This window comes from Peromyscus eremicus, chromosome 1, assembly GCF_949786415.1.
Source record: "Peromyscus eremicus chromosome 1, PerEre_H2_v1, whole genome shotgun sequence".
In the NCBI taxonomy this organism is placed as follows: Eukaryota; Metazoa; Chordata; class Mammalia; order Rodentia; family Cricetidae; genus Peromyscus; species Peromyscus eremicus.
The window spans coordinates 98,366,402-98,381,540 of record NC_081416.1 but is presented as its reverse complement, the minus strand read 5'-3'; the positions used below and the strand labels follow the sequence as shown (position 1 = coordinate 98,381,540).

General features: G+C 47.9%; 1 protein-coding gene across 2 annotated transcripts in view; it reads left to right on the top strand.

The window, feature by feature from the left end:
- The window catches only part of Clpb (ClpB family mitochondrial disaggregase), a 125,972-nt gene that overhangs the window by 90,232 nt on the left and 20,601 nt on the right, over positions 1–15,139 (top strand). For both annotated transcript variants that reach the window (XM_059270237.1, XM_059270247.1), the window contains 2 exons: positions 468–565; positions 11,430–11,544. In XM_059270237.1, the coding sequence (XP_059126220.1) occupies positions 468–565; positions 11,430–11,544 (213 nt within the window). The remainder of the gene's footprint in view (positions 1–467; positions 566–11,429; positions 11,545–15,139) is intronic.

Here is a 15,139-nt window from a genome sequence, read left to right as displayed (position 1 = left end):
TCATCTACAGCCTTGCTAAGTACGTGCCATATACTGGCTGCTCTGTGCCAGCACTTAGAAGGAAGTCATGTGGCTCTTGGCTAACCTTTGTCCTCCAGCCATCAGAACATACACACTCTCATCAGCTACCAAGACAGAGCCACGGTCCAGAGGACTTGGCTGACTCTGGCTGGCAGAAAAGAGAAGAGCTGGGTGTGGTGAGTCACACCTGTAATCCCTCCATTTAGGAGGCTGAGATGGGAGGCTTGCTTTGAGTTTGAGGCAAATGCCAGGGCTACATAAGGAGACTCTGTCTCAAATGAGAAAAATAAGATAATATTAACTTAATATGTTTTCGTGTCATTCTGTAATCTCGTAAGTTTCCATGGGGATTCATACTGAAATTGAGGCTCCTAAGCTACCTGTAAATACTGAGGACCTGTTATCATTTGTATAGCTCTGACCATTTATCCTTTTTTTCCTGCCAGGAGCCAACCCCCTTCAGAGGAATGAGATGGGACACACACCCTTGGATTATGCCCGGGAAGGGGAGGTTATGAAGCTTCTGAAAACCTCCGAGACCAAAGTGAGTAGTGAGAGGAGGCTGTAGGTACCCCCTGCATCATTTAACTTTCCACTTTTTTGCCAGGGGTGGGGGGGAGGGTGGGGAGTGTTTTACCTGTGTGTGTGTGTGTATATATGTACCATGTGCATGCAGTACCCAGAAGAGGCAAGAAGAGGGCATTAGATCCCCTGGACCAGAATTCAGACAGTTGTTAGTGGCCACATGGGTACTGGGAATGGAACCCAGGTCCTCTGGAATAACAGCCAAAGCTCTTACCTGCTGAGCCGTCTCTCTAGCCCATAACCTTCCACTTTTTCAATTACTTCAGGTGCGACACCAAAAGCACTTCTTAGGTGATCTTTTATTTTCTGGCAACTAGTCTTACTACATAGCCAAGGCTGGCACTCCCAGAGTAAGTTATCAACTGAAGCAAATGCAGTTGACCACGAGGATATCTAGTAGGGTCCGTGCAGGAATGAGCTCAGACTACCTGGCTTTCTGACCCTGTCTTGTTCTCTTTCTAGCATAGGGGATCTGTTGTCTGCAGACTGGCTGAAATGCCTTAAGATAATCCCAAGTGCTGGGATTGCAGACGTGTATCACTAAGCCAACTCTTGATGATTATTGTCTACTTAAATTCACATCCAGCTCTGGTTGTACCAAGAATAGCGAGCTTTCCTGTCATGAACATGGAGAGGGAGAGGACCAAGACATTTGTGGCTTCTAAGAATTAACAGTCACTTTTTTTTATGGTTGATATGCATTTATCTTTTTTTTTTTTCTTTTTGTGGCATACACCTTTATTTCCAGCACTTGGGAGGCAGAGTCAGACCTCTGTGAGTTTCAAGGCCAGCCTGGTCTACATAGAGATTTACAGCAGGGCAACATAGAGAGATTGGGTCTCAAAACAACAATGAAAACAAAAAGTGATATGCCTAAACTCCAGTAAACATTCCAAAGGTTTACTTCTTCACGAAACAATTATTTTCTTAAATTACAAACTGCAGGGCTAGGGTAGCCCAGTTGTTCAGAGCACTTGCCTGACACACAGAGGGGCCTGAAAATTAAAGAAAATAGATTGTGAAGCTGAATGGGGACCATACGGTTTTGAGTCTTAGACGCCAATAGATCCGTGTGCCGCTACCCGGTGGACTGTGCAGGCCAAGGTCTGGAGGGGGAGGGGTGCGGACCGCCCTCCTCTGCCCCTTCTCCTCCTGAACCCTGCAGTCACTGACAACATGGGTTCTGCAGCCTGGCCTGTGAGTGTTTCCCAGACTGACACCTAAATGCAGTTGTTCCATCTGCAGACGGTGTGTATTTGCTGCTGGCGTCTGTTTGGTCCAGCCTTCCAGTCACGTTTATTTAAGGTGGCAGCATCCCAGCTTCTTCTTAGCAGAAGCCAAATGAAGTCTTGAGCAAAATATTAGTTCTTAGCCAGGTAGTGGTGATACACACCTTTACTCCCAAGTACTTGAGAGACAAAGGCAGGTGGATCTCTGTGAGTTCGAGGCCAGCCTGGTCTACAAAGTGAGTTCCAGGACAGCCAGGGCTGTTACACAGAGAAACCCTGTCTCTAGAAAAAAAAAAAAAAAAAGAGTTCCTCAGGCCTCACATCCCCTACAACATCCTTCCCCCTCGTCAGTCCTCCACCCTTCCCCTGCACACAATCTCAGTAGGAGACATCTCCAGCCTAATGTTATTTTCTCAACACTGCTGCTTCCAGATAGCCTCGGGAAGTGTATCCCCTCAGCTCCCCTTTAGACTTGGCCAAGAACACGTCTGTGCTGTGTCAGATGGTACGACATAGGGCTGGTGCTGGTCGTGCCAAGGTTTCTTTCAAAGTGAACAAGCATCTTAGTGTCGGCATAGGTTGTTAGAGCTACTGAAGGCCACTTAACAAAATATGGTCCCCTGAGGGTGCTGGCCACAGTGTTAGCCTAGGACGAGGTGCCCTCAGCATCTCCCTCCTCTTCTGCCGTCTACGTTGTCTTTGGGTTGGTTGTTCCGTCTCTCCCTGCTCTCCTTTCTCCTCTGCTTGTTTTCGCCAAACTGCACAAGCTAGCTCTTTGAGGCAGATTTCTGTGGGAGAAGCTCTGGTTTTGCCCTGAGCTCCATCTCTCTCTGCCGGGCAGTAAGCTGTAGCTGCCCTTCCAGAGTCCAGGCCCTGCCATCTAAAGCAGTGACTCAGACTTGGAGGGTACTGGGGTCCTGGCCTCAGACCTGCCCTCCTGGTTGTGTCTCGGTGTGTGTCTATTGCTGTGATGAAGCAAACACCATGACCAAAACCTGTGTGAGGAAGAAAGGGCTCATTTCCCTCCCAGTTCCCCAACACAGCTCATCATCCAAAGCAGTCAGGGCAGGAACTCAAGCAGGGCAGGAACCTGGAGGCAGGAGCTGATGCAGAGGCCATGGAGGGATGCTGCTTACTGACTTGCTCCTCATGGCTGGCTCAGCCTGTTTTCTTATAGAATCCAGTACCACCAGCCCAAGTATGGCACCATCCACAATAGGCTGGGCCCTCTTCTATCAATCACTAATTAAGAAAATGCCTTACAGGCTAACCTACAGCCCAATCTTTTTTTTTTTTTTTTTTTGGTTTTTCAAGTTAGGGTTTCTCTATAGCCCTGGCTATCTTCGAGCTTACTCAGAGATCTACCTGCCTCTGCCCCCTCTAAGTGCTGAGATTAAAGGTGTGTGCCACCACCACCCAGTACAGAGCCCAATCTTATGGAAGCAGTTTCTTAATTGAGGTTCCCTCCTCTCAGATGACCCCAGCCTGTGTCAAATTGACACAAAACTATCCAGCACAGTGTGAGTTACTGCTTCTCTGATCTTATCTTGCCCTCCTTCTGTTTCTCCTACACTGCACCCCACCAGTACCCAACTAAGCCTCTTCTACCTTGACCTACCATTCTTTAGTCAAATTATACTCATTATGGAAAATTTGTGAGTATTAGCATCATCTGTCTGATTATGGAAGATTTGGAAATAAGATGAAGAGAATTTAAGCTTCTTTAACTGTCATGGATTCCAGCTCTGTGCTGAACTGTGGGCTAGATATCAGAAAACAATTAAGTCACTGGAGGAGTTCAGAGTCTGACAGGTGGACAGGCGAATGAGTCAGTGGAGGACTAGTCAAGAAAGGTTCCTGGAAGAGAGGTCAATCGCAAGTAAAAATATCCTGCCTACTGTCCGTGTATAATGCTACTCACATTGTTACTCCTAACAGTTACTGAGTGCCTCTAGGACTGTGTTGCGTGCTTAACATACGCTTTCTCTATTTCTGTAACAACCCTGTGCAGTTGCTCTTAATGCTCCCATCTCACAGATGGGAAAACTGAACAGGCAAGAAAGAAGGAAGTGACACACAAAATGAAGTTGTCTGTTGGATTTTAAAGAGATGTGCCTCAATGGTACTGTATGAACTCTTTTGAGACCATATCCACATCTCTTTACTTAGGTGGCCTTTTTGCCTAAACTTACTGGCAACCATATTTTATATGCCAACCCGGAATTCCCCAAAAATGTGAATTTAAAGACACAGGACTTTTGCAGCATTGGATTTTCTTCATCTATTGCCAGATGGCAAATGGGACAGTGACAGGGAGGGACTGGGAGATAGACTCTGCCACCATGTCCCTGCTGTGTTATGTCCTCATCTTTCAGGCATTTGTGTTACCTGCTTGGCCCAGAAGGTGAATCTGAAATCTCTCCTTCCCCCTTACTACTAGTGATTTCTAATCCTAATTTTTCACTTTATTCCTCCTTTTACAATATGTCACTGGCTCTCAGAATCTCTGTCACCTTAACTGGACCAGATGATTTTCTCGCAGTGAGCTCTCAGGTTCTCTGGGTCTTTCAGCAGTCCCCAGGCCTAAGCTTTCACCCCCTGGGGAGATCCACAGTGGGAGAGACCCAGCCACTGGCTCTAGCCTGCTGTCCTACTGTGGGAGAGACAGGCATTCTTTGCTCCATTATCAAAAGAACTGGCAAGTGTCTCAGGAGGGATGTACAAGGTTGTGGAGGTGGGGTGACTCTAGGAAAATATGGCTTGTCCACCTCCTGGCAGAATGGGCAGGGCAGGCTTTACAGAAGAGGTTAGTCTAGATCTCACTTTGAATGATTTCAGTACATGGAGAGTTTAATACTTAACGCCTAGACGATTTTCATGTCCTAACTAAGAGATGAAAGAGAGGTAGAAATATATCTCTGTGTACATGATGGCAGATAAAACAAAAATATGGGGAGCTATCCCATGATGAATATTCAGCTGAGGGGGATGCGCGCATGCCAGCCGCAGCTCCTTTTCCGCTCCTCACTCCACTGAGACTCACGAGGAATTTATTGCTCATTTTAATCACACCCAGAGAATGAATTGGCAGGAATATTAGGCAGATAGGCCCATCCTATATATTTTATTTGCATATCCCAGTGACAGCATCACAAGCACCATTCCTATCTCTATATTTTCTCATTTGCTTCAGGGTAGCTGGGGATGTGATGCTCCCCTGGGCCAGCATCCCAGGCTGAGAAGCTGGTGCTCCCACCAGACCTGAGTGAAGCCGCAGGAGTGGTGGGGCAGGCACCCAGGAGGGCAGGCACCCAGGAGGGCAGGAGGGCAGGCACCCAGGAGAGCAGGAGGGCAGGCGGGCACAGCTTCCTCCTAGCATCGTGCTCCGTGTCCCGTGTTCCCTGTTGCACATCTCGGCACAGGGACCTGCTTGCCTGTCTCTTTGGCCCTGCCAAGGGCCACATAGGTGCTAGCTTCACAGGAACAAGCTTCTGTGAGGTCTCTCCTCCCACCCTTCAAGAACTTTCCGTTGAAATATATTTGTATAAGGAAGATGTACATATCAGAGACATGGTTTGTGTTTTGTCACAAACAGTCGTGATAAGGAAATTATCCCAGAGGCCTGTCCATTTCCTGACTTTCCCACCTTTATTTTGGTCCAATTTCAGAAATCATGGAACAAGTTCCAATAAACTTTTTATTGGACCCCCAGCTGCTAACATTTTATCACAGTGGTTGTGTGTGTAGGTAGGTAGGTAGGTAGATAGAGAGATAGAGAGATAGATAGATGTGTGTAGGTAAATAGATAATTACATAATTATACATGAAGATATAGGTAAATTTTTATGAATCATTTTAAGGTTGTACTCATGGTGATTCTTTATTCTCCTGTGGGGGGGGGGGGTTGTTTGTTTGCTTGTTTGTTTAAAACAAGTATTTGACTGAGCAGTGGTGGCTCACACCTTTAATCCCAGCACTTGGGAGGCAGAGGCAGGTGGATCTCTGTGAGTTCCAGGACAGGCTCCAAAACTATGCAGATAAACTTCCCTGTCTTGAAGTGGGGGGAAAAAAGGATTTGTTTGTATTTTGGGAATTTGCTTTTTTTCTGTAGGGATTGAACCCAGAGCCTCAGGACCACTGAGCATGTACACTACCTCTGAGCACCATACTTAGCCCACTTTGTCTTACATGCTGTCAAGACAGTTATCAAAATCACAATATCAAAAATAATTGATATTGATAATAAATAACCCTCCCATGATATTCAGATTCCCAGCTCTGCAGGATTCTCTTTGCAAGGAAGAAAGTCTGGGGTCCTTAAACTGCATCCGGCCCTCATGATCCTCTGACAGGGACTAGTTTCTCAGTCTCTCCTTGTCTTTTATGATCTTGCCATTGTCACAAGTACAGGCTGGTTATTTTGTAGAATATCCTTCATTTTGGGTCTTCCTACTGTTTCCTTCTGATTCAACTTGTTAGATATTTCTGGCCAGAACACCCTCTGGGGTTTATTTGCAATAAATTCACTATGTAACCCAGGAGTAGAAGCAAAGAGAGCAAATTTGTGTTTTAAATCTCATCTTCATAATTAGACCTTAAACTCAGTGAAGATGAGGCTTCTCTCATCCCCAGGTAGAAAGTACAGGCTCCAGAGGCAGCCTTCCAGGGTTAATGACCTCTCTCTCCTGCTACCAGTAGATCTGGCTTGAATTCCCTTATCTCTCCAATCAAGACAGTGACTCGGTCAACCTTCCAGAGCTGTGAGGATCAAAACACTGACCCCAGATCAGTCAAGACCCATCAGTGATGCCAAAATCTAGAAACTGAAAGCTTGCAAAGTGACAGAATATTTACTTCACAATGTCAAAGCCTCCCCTAAAAATAAAGGGGAGATTGGCAGTGGAGAAACCTGGCAGTTACCACTTTATTATCCAAGGGATGGAGGATGAGGAGCCATGGGATTGTCAGCATCACATGCCCAGAACCTGAGAACATCCCACTCCTTTCCTCCCTGTACCACTTGCTTGCCCTTCTTAACGTCCCCTCACCAGTCTTCGGAACAACCCAGCCATTTACAGAGATGTGACACTGTCAAAATCACACAAGTAAATTCAAGCCAGGTCTGTTGGCAGCAGGAGAGAGAGCCCTACCCCAGCAGGACGGCTCTGGAGCCTTCAAAAGAAGACCCAGTACAAGCAGAGGCAGGGGGCCCTCTGGGTTGACATAGAGAGGTGAGATTTTTAAAACACTTCTCTAGCACATAGAGGAGGGACTGGAAAAGTGAAGAATGGGCTGTGGAAGCTGACCTGGTGGTCACCAAGTGCAGCAGGACTGACGCTGGCTACCCTGTGGGCAGCCCTTTTCACATGGAGTGTGTTTCATGGACTAGTTCAAGAGGCTTTCAAGTCCATTCCTACCTGTCACCCCATAGTCTCCTCTTCCCATTTGATTGGTGTCCCTCAGACTTACTATATTTTTATATAACTCAATAAGGCAGTTTCTTTGTGTTGGATACCCTGGATTTCCTCAGCTGTCGTCACTTCACCCCAGTCTCCTCTGTGCCCTCTAGACCCCTTTGTTGACCTTCCTGTGTAGTTCTTCCTATCACCACATTTCAGGGACCTGAAGTCCTGACCATGACCTAAGTTCAGATGTGAATTAGGAGTCAGAAGTATGGGACACACCTGAGGGTGTAGAAACAGCCCGTTTCTCTGGCTGTCTCGCCTTCCCAAGAGAGCTTGCACACTTGGCTGGACCTCTCTTCTGTTCCTTCCTCTACACCTCACAACCCTACTCTTGTCCAGGGACTTATTCTGCCCATCTACTACCAGCACATAGCTGCCCTCTCCTTACCAGCTTCGTTGTCAAGCCTGTCCCCCTAAGACATGCCCAGTCATCAAGATGCTTGTCATGCACCTTTCACCCAAAGCCCTTCTCTGCAGCACCACTCAGCCCTGCCACTCACCTTGGAGTGGAACAAGCTTAGCTAGGCCTCCCAGCCCTTTCCTGTAAATGCACTCATAGCCAGGAGGAGTGCCATATTAAATCAAGACTGATGGAAACCAGGGGCTGTGATTATCCAGCCAAGATGCAGCATGGGAAGCTGGCTACTGCCAGCTCCAGGTGAGAGTGTCTGAAGTTAATTGTCCCAGGCTTTTATTAAGAAAATGGTCACTCTGCACAGCTGCTCTCCTGGCAGCCCCTTTGTGGGACCTCAGTCCAGCACCCTCTGCTTCTGTTGGCTCCTTACCTGCCATGTCTTCTAGATAAGTGAAACCCTCCTAAAGCAGACCCTTGAACTCTGTCCTGTACCTTCCTCCGCAAGCCTCAAAGAGCCAGCACAACGGTAGCCTGCTCTCAGAGCTCTTCCCCTTCCACGTCCTCTCCCGAGATTGAACAAATACAAATATACAAACCAAGTGTTTCCTTCTCCAGTTGTTTGTTTGTTTGTTTGTCCCCCCCACACACACACACACACACCACCCCCAACTGACTAACTTTCCATAAGGCTGGGCTTGGGACAGATGCCTTTAAAAATGACCTGGAAGCGGGGAGGGGCTGGAGAGATGGCTCAGTGGTTAAGAGCACTGACTGCTCTTCCAGAGGACCCACATGGCAGCTCACAACTGTCTGTAACTCCAGTTCCTGGAGATCTGACACTGTTATACCAATGCACATAAAATAAAGTTAAATAAATGATTTTTTTAAAAAGTGACCTGTGCCTAGTATGGACAAGACCCAGTGTTCAATCCCTAGTAGTGTAAAACAATACAAATTAAAAGGTGATTTAGTACACTTTTTAGTACAAACTCTTCTATACCTTGGCAAAATAACACAAAACAGTAACATGTGGCCTCATTTAACTCCCAACATGCTGCACATTTTTTAATTTGTGTGATATACATGATACGTGTATATAAATGCAGAGTCGTGTATGTCATGGTGCACGTGTGTGGCAGTCAAAGAGCACCTCTCAGAAGTTGTGCCATCCTCCTCCCATAGGATCTGTGCATTGAAATTAGCTGGTCAGGTCTGCAGAGCAAGTACTTTAACCCAGTGAGCCAGCCCTCCTGTACATTTTTATCAAAGGAATCTATACATGTTCGGAAATTTTTCTAAATAAATAGCTATTTTAGTCTTGATGCTTAGGAGGATCTGAGTGTGTTCTAGGGGTTAATTTCATTGGAACCTTTCCCAAGACCATCTAGGAAGCTCCCAAGAAACCAGTCATTCATACCCGTTCCCCCATGCTCTCTTCCATAGTAATTAGAGACTCTTGCCCTTTGTCCAAGAAATTAATGGGACTTCTAAAGCAACATACAATCTTGACCCCAAAGAAGAGTTACAGGAAGAAGAAATGTTCTCTGGAGAATACTTGGGGAACCATGATGGTCATACGTCACTCAACAAGTGGAATAAAAAGTCTCTTTAGGCATTACCTGGCACAAAGGAGAAAGGTGTGTTCTATGAGGCCGCATGGAAAACATGCAGAGACAGAATTCCATGCCATGTAAGGGAAACTGGTGGCCAGGGATGGCTGCCTCAGGTCATCAAGGAGTCTCCAGAAATAGACGATATGCAAACAGCACCTGCAGACTGAGGTTCCAAGAGAGGGAGCCTCAGGAGGTGCTGCCTGGGCAGTGGACACCCAAGTGGACTTGGTTCCAGCTTCTGCTTAAGCCAGAGCACCTCTTCTTTCAGTCTGTAGTCCTCTGCCTGTGATTGAATTGATTCAAAGGAGTCCTCCACCCTTGCCAAAAACAAAAAACAGATGATAGATTAGCCAATTGCTTACCAGCTGGAGTAAAAAGAAATCGTATTTACCCAAGACCAGGCCTGGCATATACTCAGGGTTACAGTGCTTGCCCAGCATGAGCAAGAACCCTAGGCCCAATCCCCACTCCTGGAAGGAAAAGGAAAGGAAGAGAGAAAAATACACTCAAACACTTGAGAAGGGTAGGTACTTGGAAGACATCCCTGACTACCACTTTTTTTTTTTTTTTTTTCCGAGACAGGGTTTCTCTGTGTAGCTTTGTGCCTTTCCTGGAACTCACTTGGTAGCCCAGACTACCACTTTTTATCCACCCATATCTGCTGTGTGCCAGGCCCTGCCAAGTGCTTATCTCCTTCCCTCCTTAAGCTTCCTATAGGGTGGGTGTGAGCACTATCACCATGCTGTGGTGAGGGAACTAAGCTCCTGGAAGGAAAACTCACTACCCAAGGTCACTAGCTCTTAAATGATGAGGTCATTGGAGTTCATATCTGTCTACAGAGAAGCTTTTTCATTCTGCCAAATAACTAGTTCACTATGAGCCAGAAGAGGAGCCCACCTTCAGATGGATAATGACTCTAAACATTGAGACACTGGATGAAGTGCTGAGCACAGTGCCTGGCACACAGCAGTCTCATGGCAATGTGTAAACGTGCCAGCAAATCCTGGTGAGCCGTGTGTGTGTGTGTGTGTGTGTGTGTGTGTGTGTGTGTGTGTGTCTTGCCATCAGCACCTCCCAGCCCAGTGGGCCTGAGTGCTGAATGGGCTTGTGGGCAGGGAGGAGATAGAGGCAGATATATGGCTGGAGTTGGCAGAGCCAGGTGATGTATGTGGCGCCTGAGGGAGCTGCACAGTGACACTCTGGATTCCAGCCGGCAAGCGTCACTCCACTGGGATCGGCGCCGAATTATTGCTCCATATGAAAGCGAGGACTGATGGGAGCTTTCAGTTACAGACTGATAGCAACAGCCAAAATTGGATTGTTTGCTATTTATTTTTTTTAACTTCTGTCAAGGTCACTACTATAACAGGAAAACACTACCCAAGCAGCAGGTATTTTTCATCCACTCTGCCCGCAAGAACCATCTGCAACCACAACTTCTGTGACAAGGCCTTACCTTGGCAGCTCTCTCCCAAGAAAGATGCCTGAGTTACTAGGGCTGCCCAAGACCTGGCATTTGCCCCTCAGTGTAAGACCTGCCTGTTTCTGCTTCAGGAAATGATTTCCCATCAGGCCTGCACCCTCAGCCCCTCTGCCTGGCTGCCAGTCCTCCAGCTTCTGCCAATGTCCTGTGTCCCAGAAAGCCCCTCCCCACAAGCATTCCATATTTGTATATCTTCCCCTTTTCTGTACACCTACACCACCCCATTTAGCTGTTAATTCTCTCCTTTTTGTGTCTCCCCTTACATTAATTTTTACGCTCACCTGATGATGATGCTGGGTCAGAGTCCATGACAGAAACAGCTGGAACCTGCCCTTAGGAAGCACTCTGTGGAGTCAGGACAGGCTGACAGACATTCAGAAAATCTCCCAGTAGCGTTTTTAGTGAAAGGTACAGTCATGGAGGGAAGCAGTTAACCACTGTCAAACCATGTGAAGAATGGTTGGTTCTGCCCAAGAAGCATTTGTGGGTAGGCCCTGCCACTCCTGCTTGTCCTGAACAGTGGGGCCAGGGATGATCTGGGCCAGCCTTTAGTGGTCAGGAGCCAGAGCAGGACCCCTGGAGCCCCAACATCGGCAGCTCTCCCCTGCATCGAGGGACCTTTAACCCAAGGTCCTGCTGAGGCCAGCCTCCCTGAACCATTTGTTCTTTTTCCCCTAGTACATGGAGAAGCAGAGGAAGCGTGAGGCAGAGGAGCGGCGCCGCTTCCCGCTAGAGCAGCGGCTGAAGGAACACATCATTGGCCAGGAGAGTGCCATTGCCACCGTGGGTGCAGGTGAGTCCTCAGCACTCGTCAGGTGGGAAAGGGTCAGGGCAGCTTGTGCTCTGCTGCAGAGGTGCAACTCTTGCTGCCCCAAAGCCAGAGAGATGCAGTTTATAGTCAAGGTTATCATTTGCTGAGTACCACCTGTATGCCAGGCATTGTCTTAAAGGCCTTGGCATATTTTAGGTCATTTAGTCCTTATAGCAGTGCTATGAGATGGGCACTATCAAATGCCCTTATACAGAGGAACATGGTGCAGCATTTAAGAAATTTGCTTGAGCCGGGCGGTGGTGGCGTGCGCCTTTAATCCCAGCACTCGGGAGGCAGAGCCAGGTGGATCTCTGTGAGTTCGAGGCCAGCCTGGGCTACCAAGTGAGTTCCAGGAAAGGTGCAAAACTACACAGAGAAACCCTGTCTCGAAAAACAAAAAACAAAAAACAAAAAAAAAAAAAAAAAAAAAAAAGAAATTTGCTTGAGGCTACTTTCCTGTGCTTAGAATTGAACTCTTGCAATCATCTGGTCCACTACCCCCATCTCCTACTTTTAAGGTGGGACACCTGAGACTCAGAAAGGGGTGGTAGCTAAGCTAGAACAAGGCTTCAGTTTCTATATGCCAGCCAGCCCAGGACTCAGTCCCAAACTTTGAGAACGGTTTGCCAGCAGCTGCACGGCTGGATCTTACAGAAAACATCTTCATTTCCCCACTAGTGAAGGGCTCATTCCTATCCTGAGGGCCTCCTGCCAAGCATAGCTCTCTCTTGACAGATGTGAACAGTGGGTGCTGGTGAAGGTAGGTGCTTCACCTTTGTTCTGCACCTCAGACCTGTGCCTGTTTCAGGGTGACTTGAGTCAGGTGAGGCAGGGAAGCAGTTGCCTGTGCCAGATTAAGCTAAGTGGGGATGGGGTAGGGGGTCACCCATCGAGACAAGTGATTTTTCCAAGGATATTCTCTGCACCAGCAGCCACAGTTTCAGGCCTTGATTTACACCTATGAAGTCAGAACCCAGTTTTTATGTTTTGAACAGGCACTTTAGCCTATCTGCCATTCAGCTAGAGTGAACTGTCTCTGCTAGTCCTGCTGACTGGTCCCTCTAGTCTCTAAGCATCTCATCCCATTGCATGCCACCCAGTGTCTGTTCAGGACTCACCGAGCTCTACCTACTAAGAAAGGGGCCATCAGGCTGGAATCCAGGCTGCTCTCTTTGGGACCTTCTAGGGACACATTAGGGAGTAATTAGAAAATGGTGGCAGTTAGCCCAAGACATCTTGAGCCCAGCCTTATCTCCATCATCCTCATGTATCATGAGAGCTCATGATCCCTTCACCAGGGGCCTGAGTCCTTCAGCAGATGAATGAAGCCTAGGGACCAAAGATGCCACCCCGTCTAGCAATCAGAAGGTAACCTGCAGTATTATAGAGAAGAGCCACCATTTGGACCCAGTTCTGCTCCTTGATGCTCCTGGGTTCTAATTATACACATCTGTCTCCCGCTGCCACTTACGGGGTGGGAACCCCACCTGAAGCCTAACAGAAACACGACTTGTTGGAGTCTGACGTCCACTTGGACTGGACTACAGCTGCCCTCAGTGATTCAGCTTCTTACATACCTGTTTCCAGCTGGCGTTTTCCTAACCTCTGACCTTCACTTCTCAGCAGCCCCTCAAGCCCAGACGCTCAAACACTCCCCAGAAACAGCGTTTACAGGGGCACTGAGTGAGATGAGTTTTCCTCTGTGCACCTCACCTTCTTTGGCATCACTCTCCTTACCTCTATAGTGCGGTACCAAGACCAACACCCCGTGACTCTGAAGCCCATGCTTTTCTGTCAGCCACTAGCCCACAATCTAGTCCCTGTCCTCAAGATGTTTTCTTGAGTTGGATCCTGTACTCTTGAGGTCACGCCCAGAGCTGATTTCTTTCCCCTGTAACTGGGCACCCAGTCCCAGCTTGCCTCTTCCCCAGCACTGAACTGACCTCTGGTGCCTTTCTTGATGTCATCCCTTGCAATTGGTTCAGACTGGCTGATCTACTGTCTACCTCCAAGAACTGTCAGAATGTGTACCCTGGGAACTAACTCCATTCCCTGAAATCCTCTCTCTGTCTTCTGAACTCCACACTAGGTCAGCAGTGAACTGACTGCCAGGAAGGCCCACTCCTTGCTCCGGTGCATACAGATTGGCCCTGCTATGGCTCTGGTGACCCTACATAAGACAGTACCCTTGGAACCCATGTTGTATGTTGTACAGGGCAGTGCCTTTTTTTATTTCATTTGCTGTGCACCTGCCTTTCTGAGGAGCCCTACCACTGGATCACACTGAGAATGTCCTGCACCATGCTCATTCCTGTGACCAGATCCCAGAAGCTTCTGGATCCCCAAAAGAAGGAATGAGCAGCCTAGTGGCTGTGGTGCAAGCCTGATCCAAGCATGAGGCACTACCCAGGACCCTGGCACCTTAGAACTCCAGCAGGCGTAGGAGGGTGGGGCTGATTTAGAGGCCATGTCAGGCCTTTCTGGATTCTCCAAGATAGTGTCACATGTATGTTAGGGACTATCTAGATGGGGACAGAACCTGGCACCCCATGGGTACCATGAAGATGGGCAGCCAGAGAAGTGCTGCAGAATGAATTGATTTGATAAATGGCCATTTATTACCCTCACGAATTGGCTGAAACCAATTTCGGTCACATCAACCCCTGGTAAGTGCTGGGATATTGATTTGTGCAAAGTAATACAGTGAATTTATCAGTGTGATCCCCAGCTGCGGGGCTTCTAGCAAGGCTGGCGCACAGTTACTGCCTTACAAATGGAGGAGCTGAAGCACCAGCCCTGCAAACCAGGCCCCCAAGGCCGCTCCTGTCTGTTAGGGTCACCAGATCCACAAGGCTAGCCTACATACCACATGGACATGGAGAGTGAGTTTCTCCTTCCAGAACCCAGTCAAGTGATGGAAGATGTCATCCCGACTGGCAGACTTCCTGGGAGCTCAGCACAAGTCCTGCTCACCTCAGAAAGGCTGTCTGCTGAGCATGTTCAGAACTAGGCCTCCATTCACTGGTCTTCTGGATAGAAATGTAGACATTTCCTTGGCTCCGCCTCCTTTCCTTTTCATCCAGTACAGCTCAGTATCGAGTTCTGTCATTCTCTTCCATGTTTCTCAAACCTAGTCTGTCTTCCTTTTCCTGTCCAGTTTTTACTTATTTCATTGCTGTGATCAGATACCTAACAAGAAGCAAATGGAGGGGGGAGGGGGGACGGGGTGGGGAGTGGGGGACAACACGCACACCTTTAATCCCAGCACTTGGGAGGCAGAGGCAGGTAGATCTCTGAGTTTGGGGCTAGCCTGGTCTACAGAAGGAGGATTTTTTATTTGGGCTCATAGTTCAAGAATACAGTCCATAATAACAGGGAAACCATGGTGACCAGAGCTTCCGGCAGTTGGTAGCAGAGAGCAAGCAGTTAATGCTGACGCTTAGCTCATTTTCTCCTTGTTATTGAGTTTGAGACCCTGCCAGTGAAGTGATGACACCCACAGATGAGGTGGGTCTTCCCACCACAACCCAATCTAGATAATCCCACATAGGCATGGCTAGAGTCTTGTCAGCTAGGT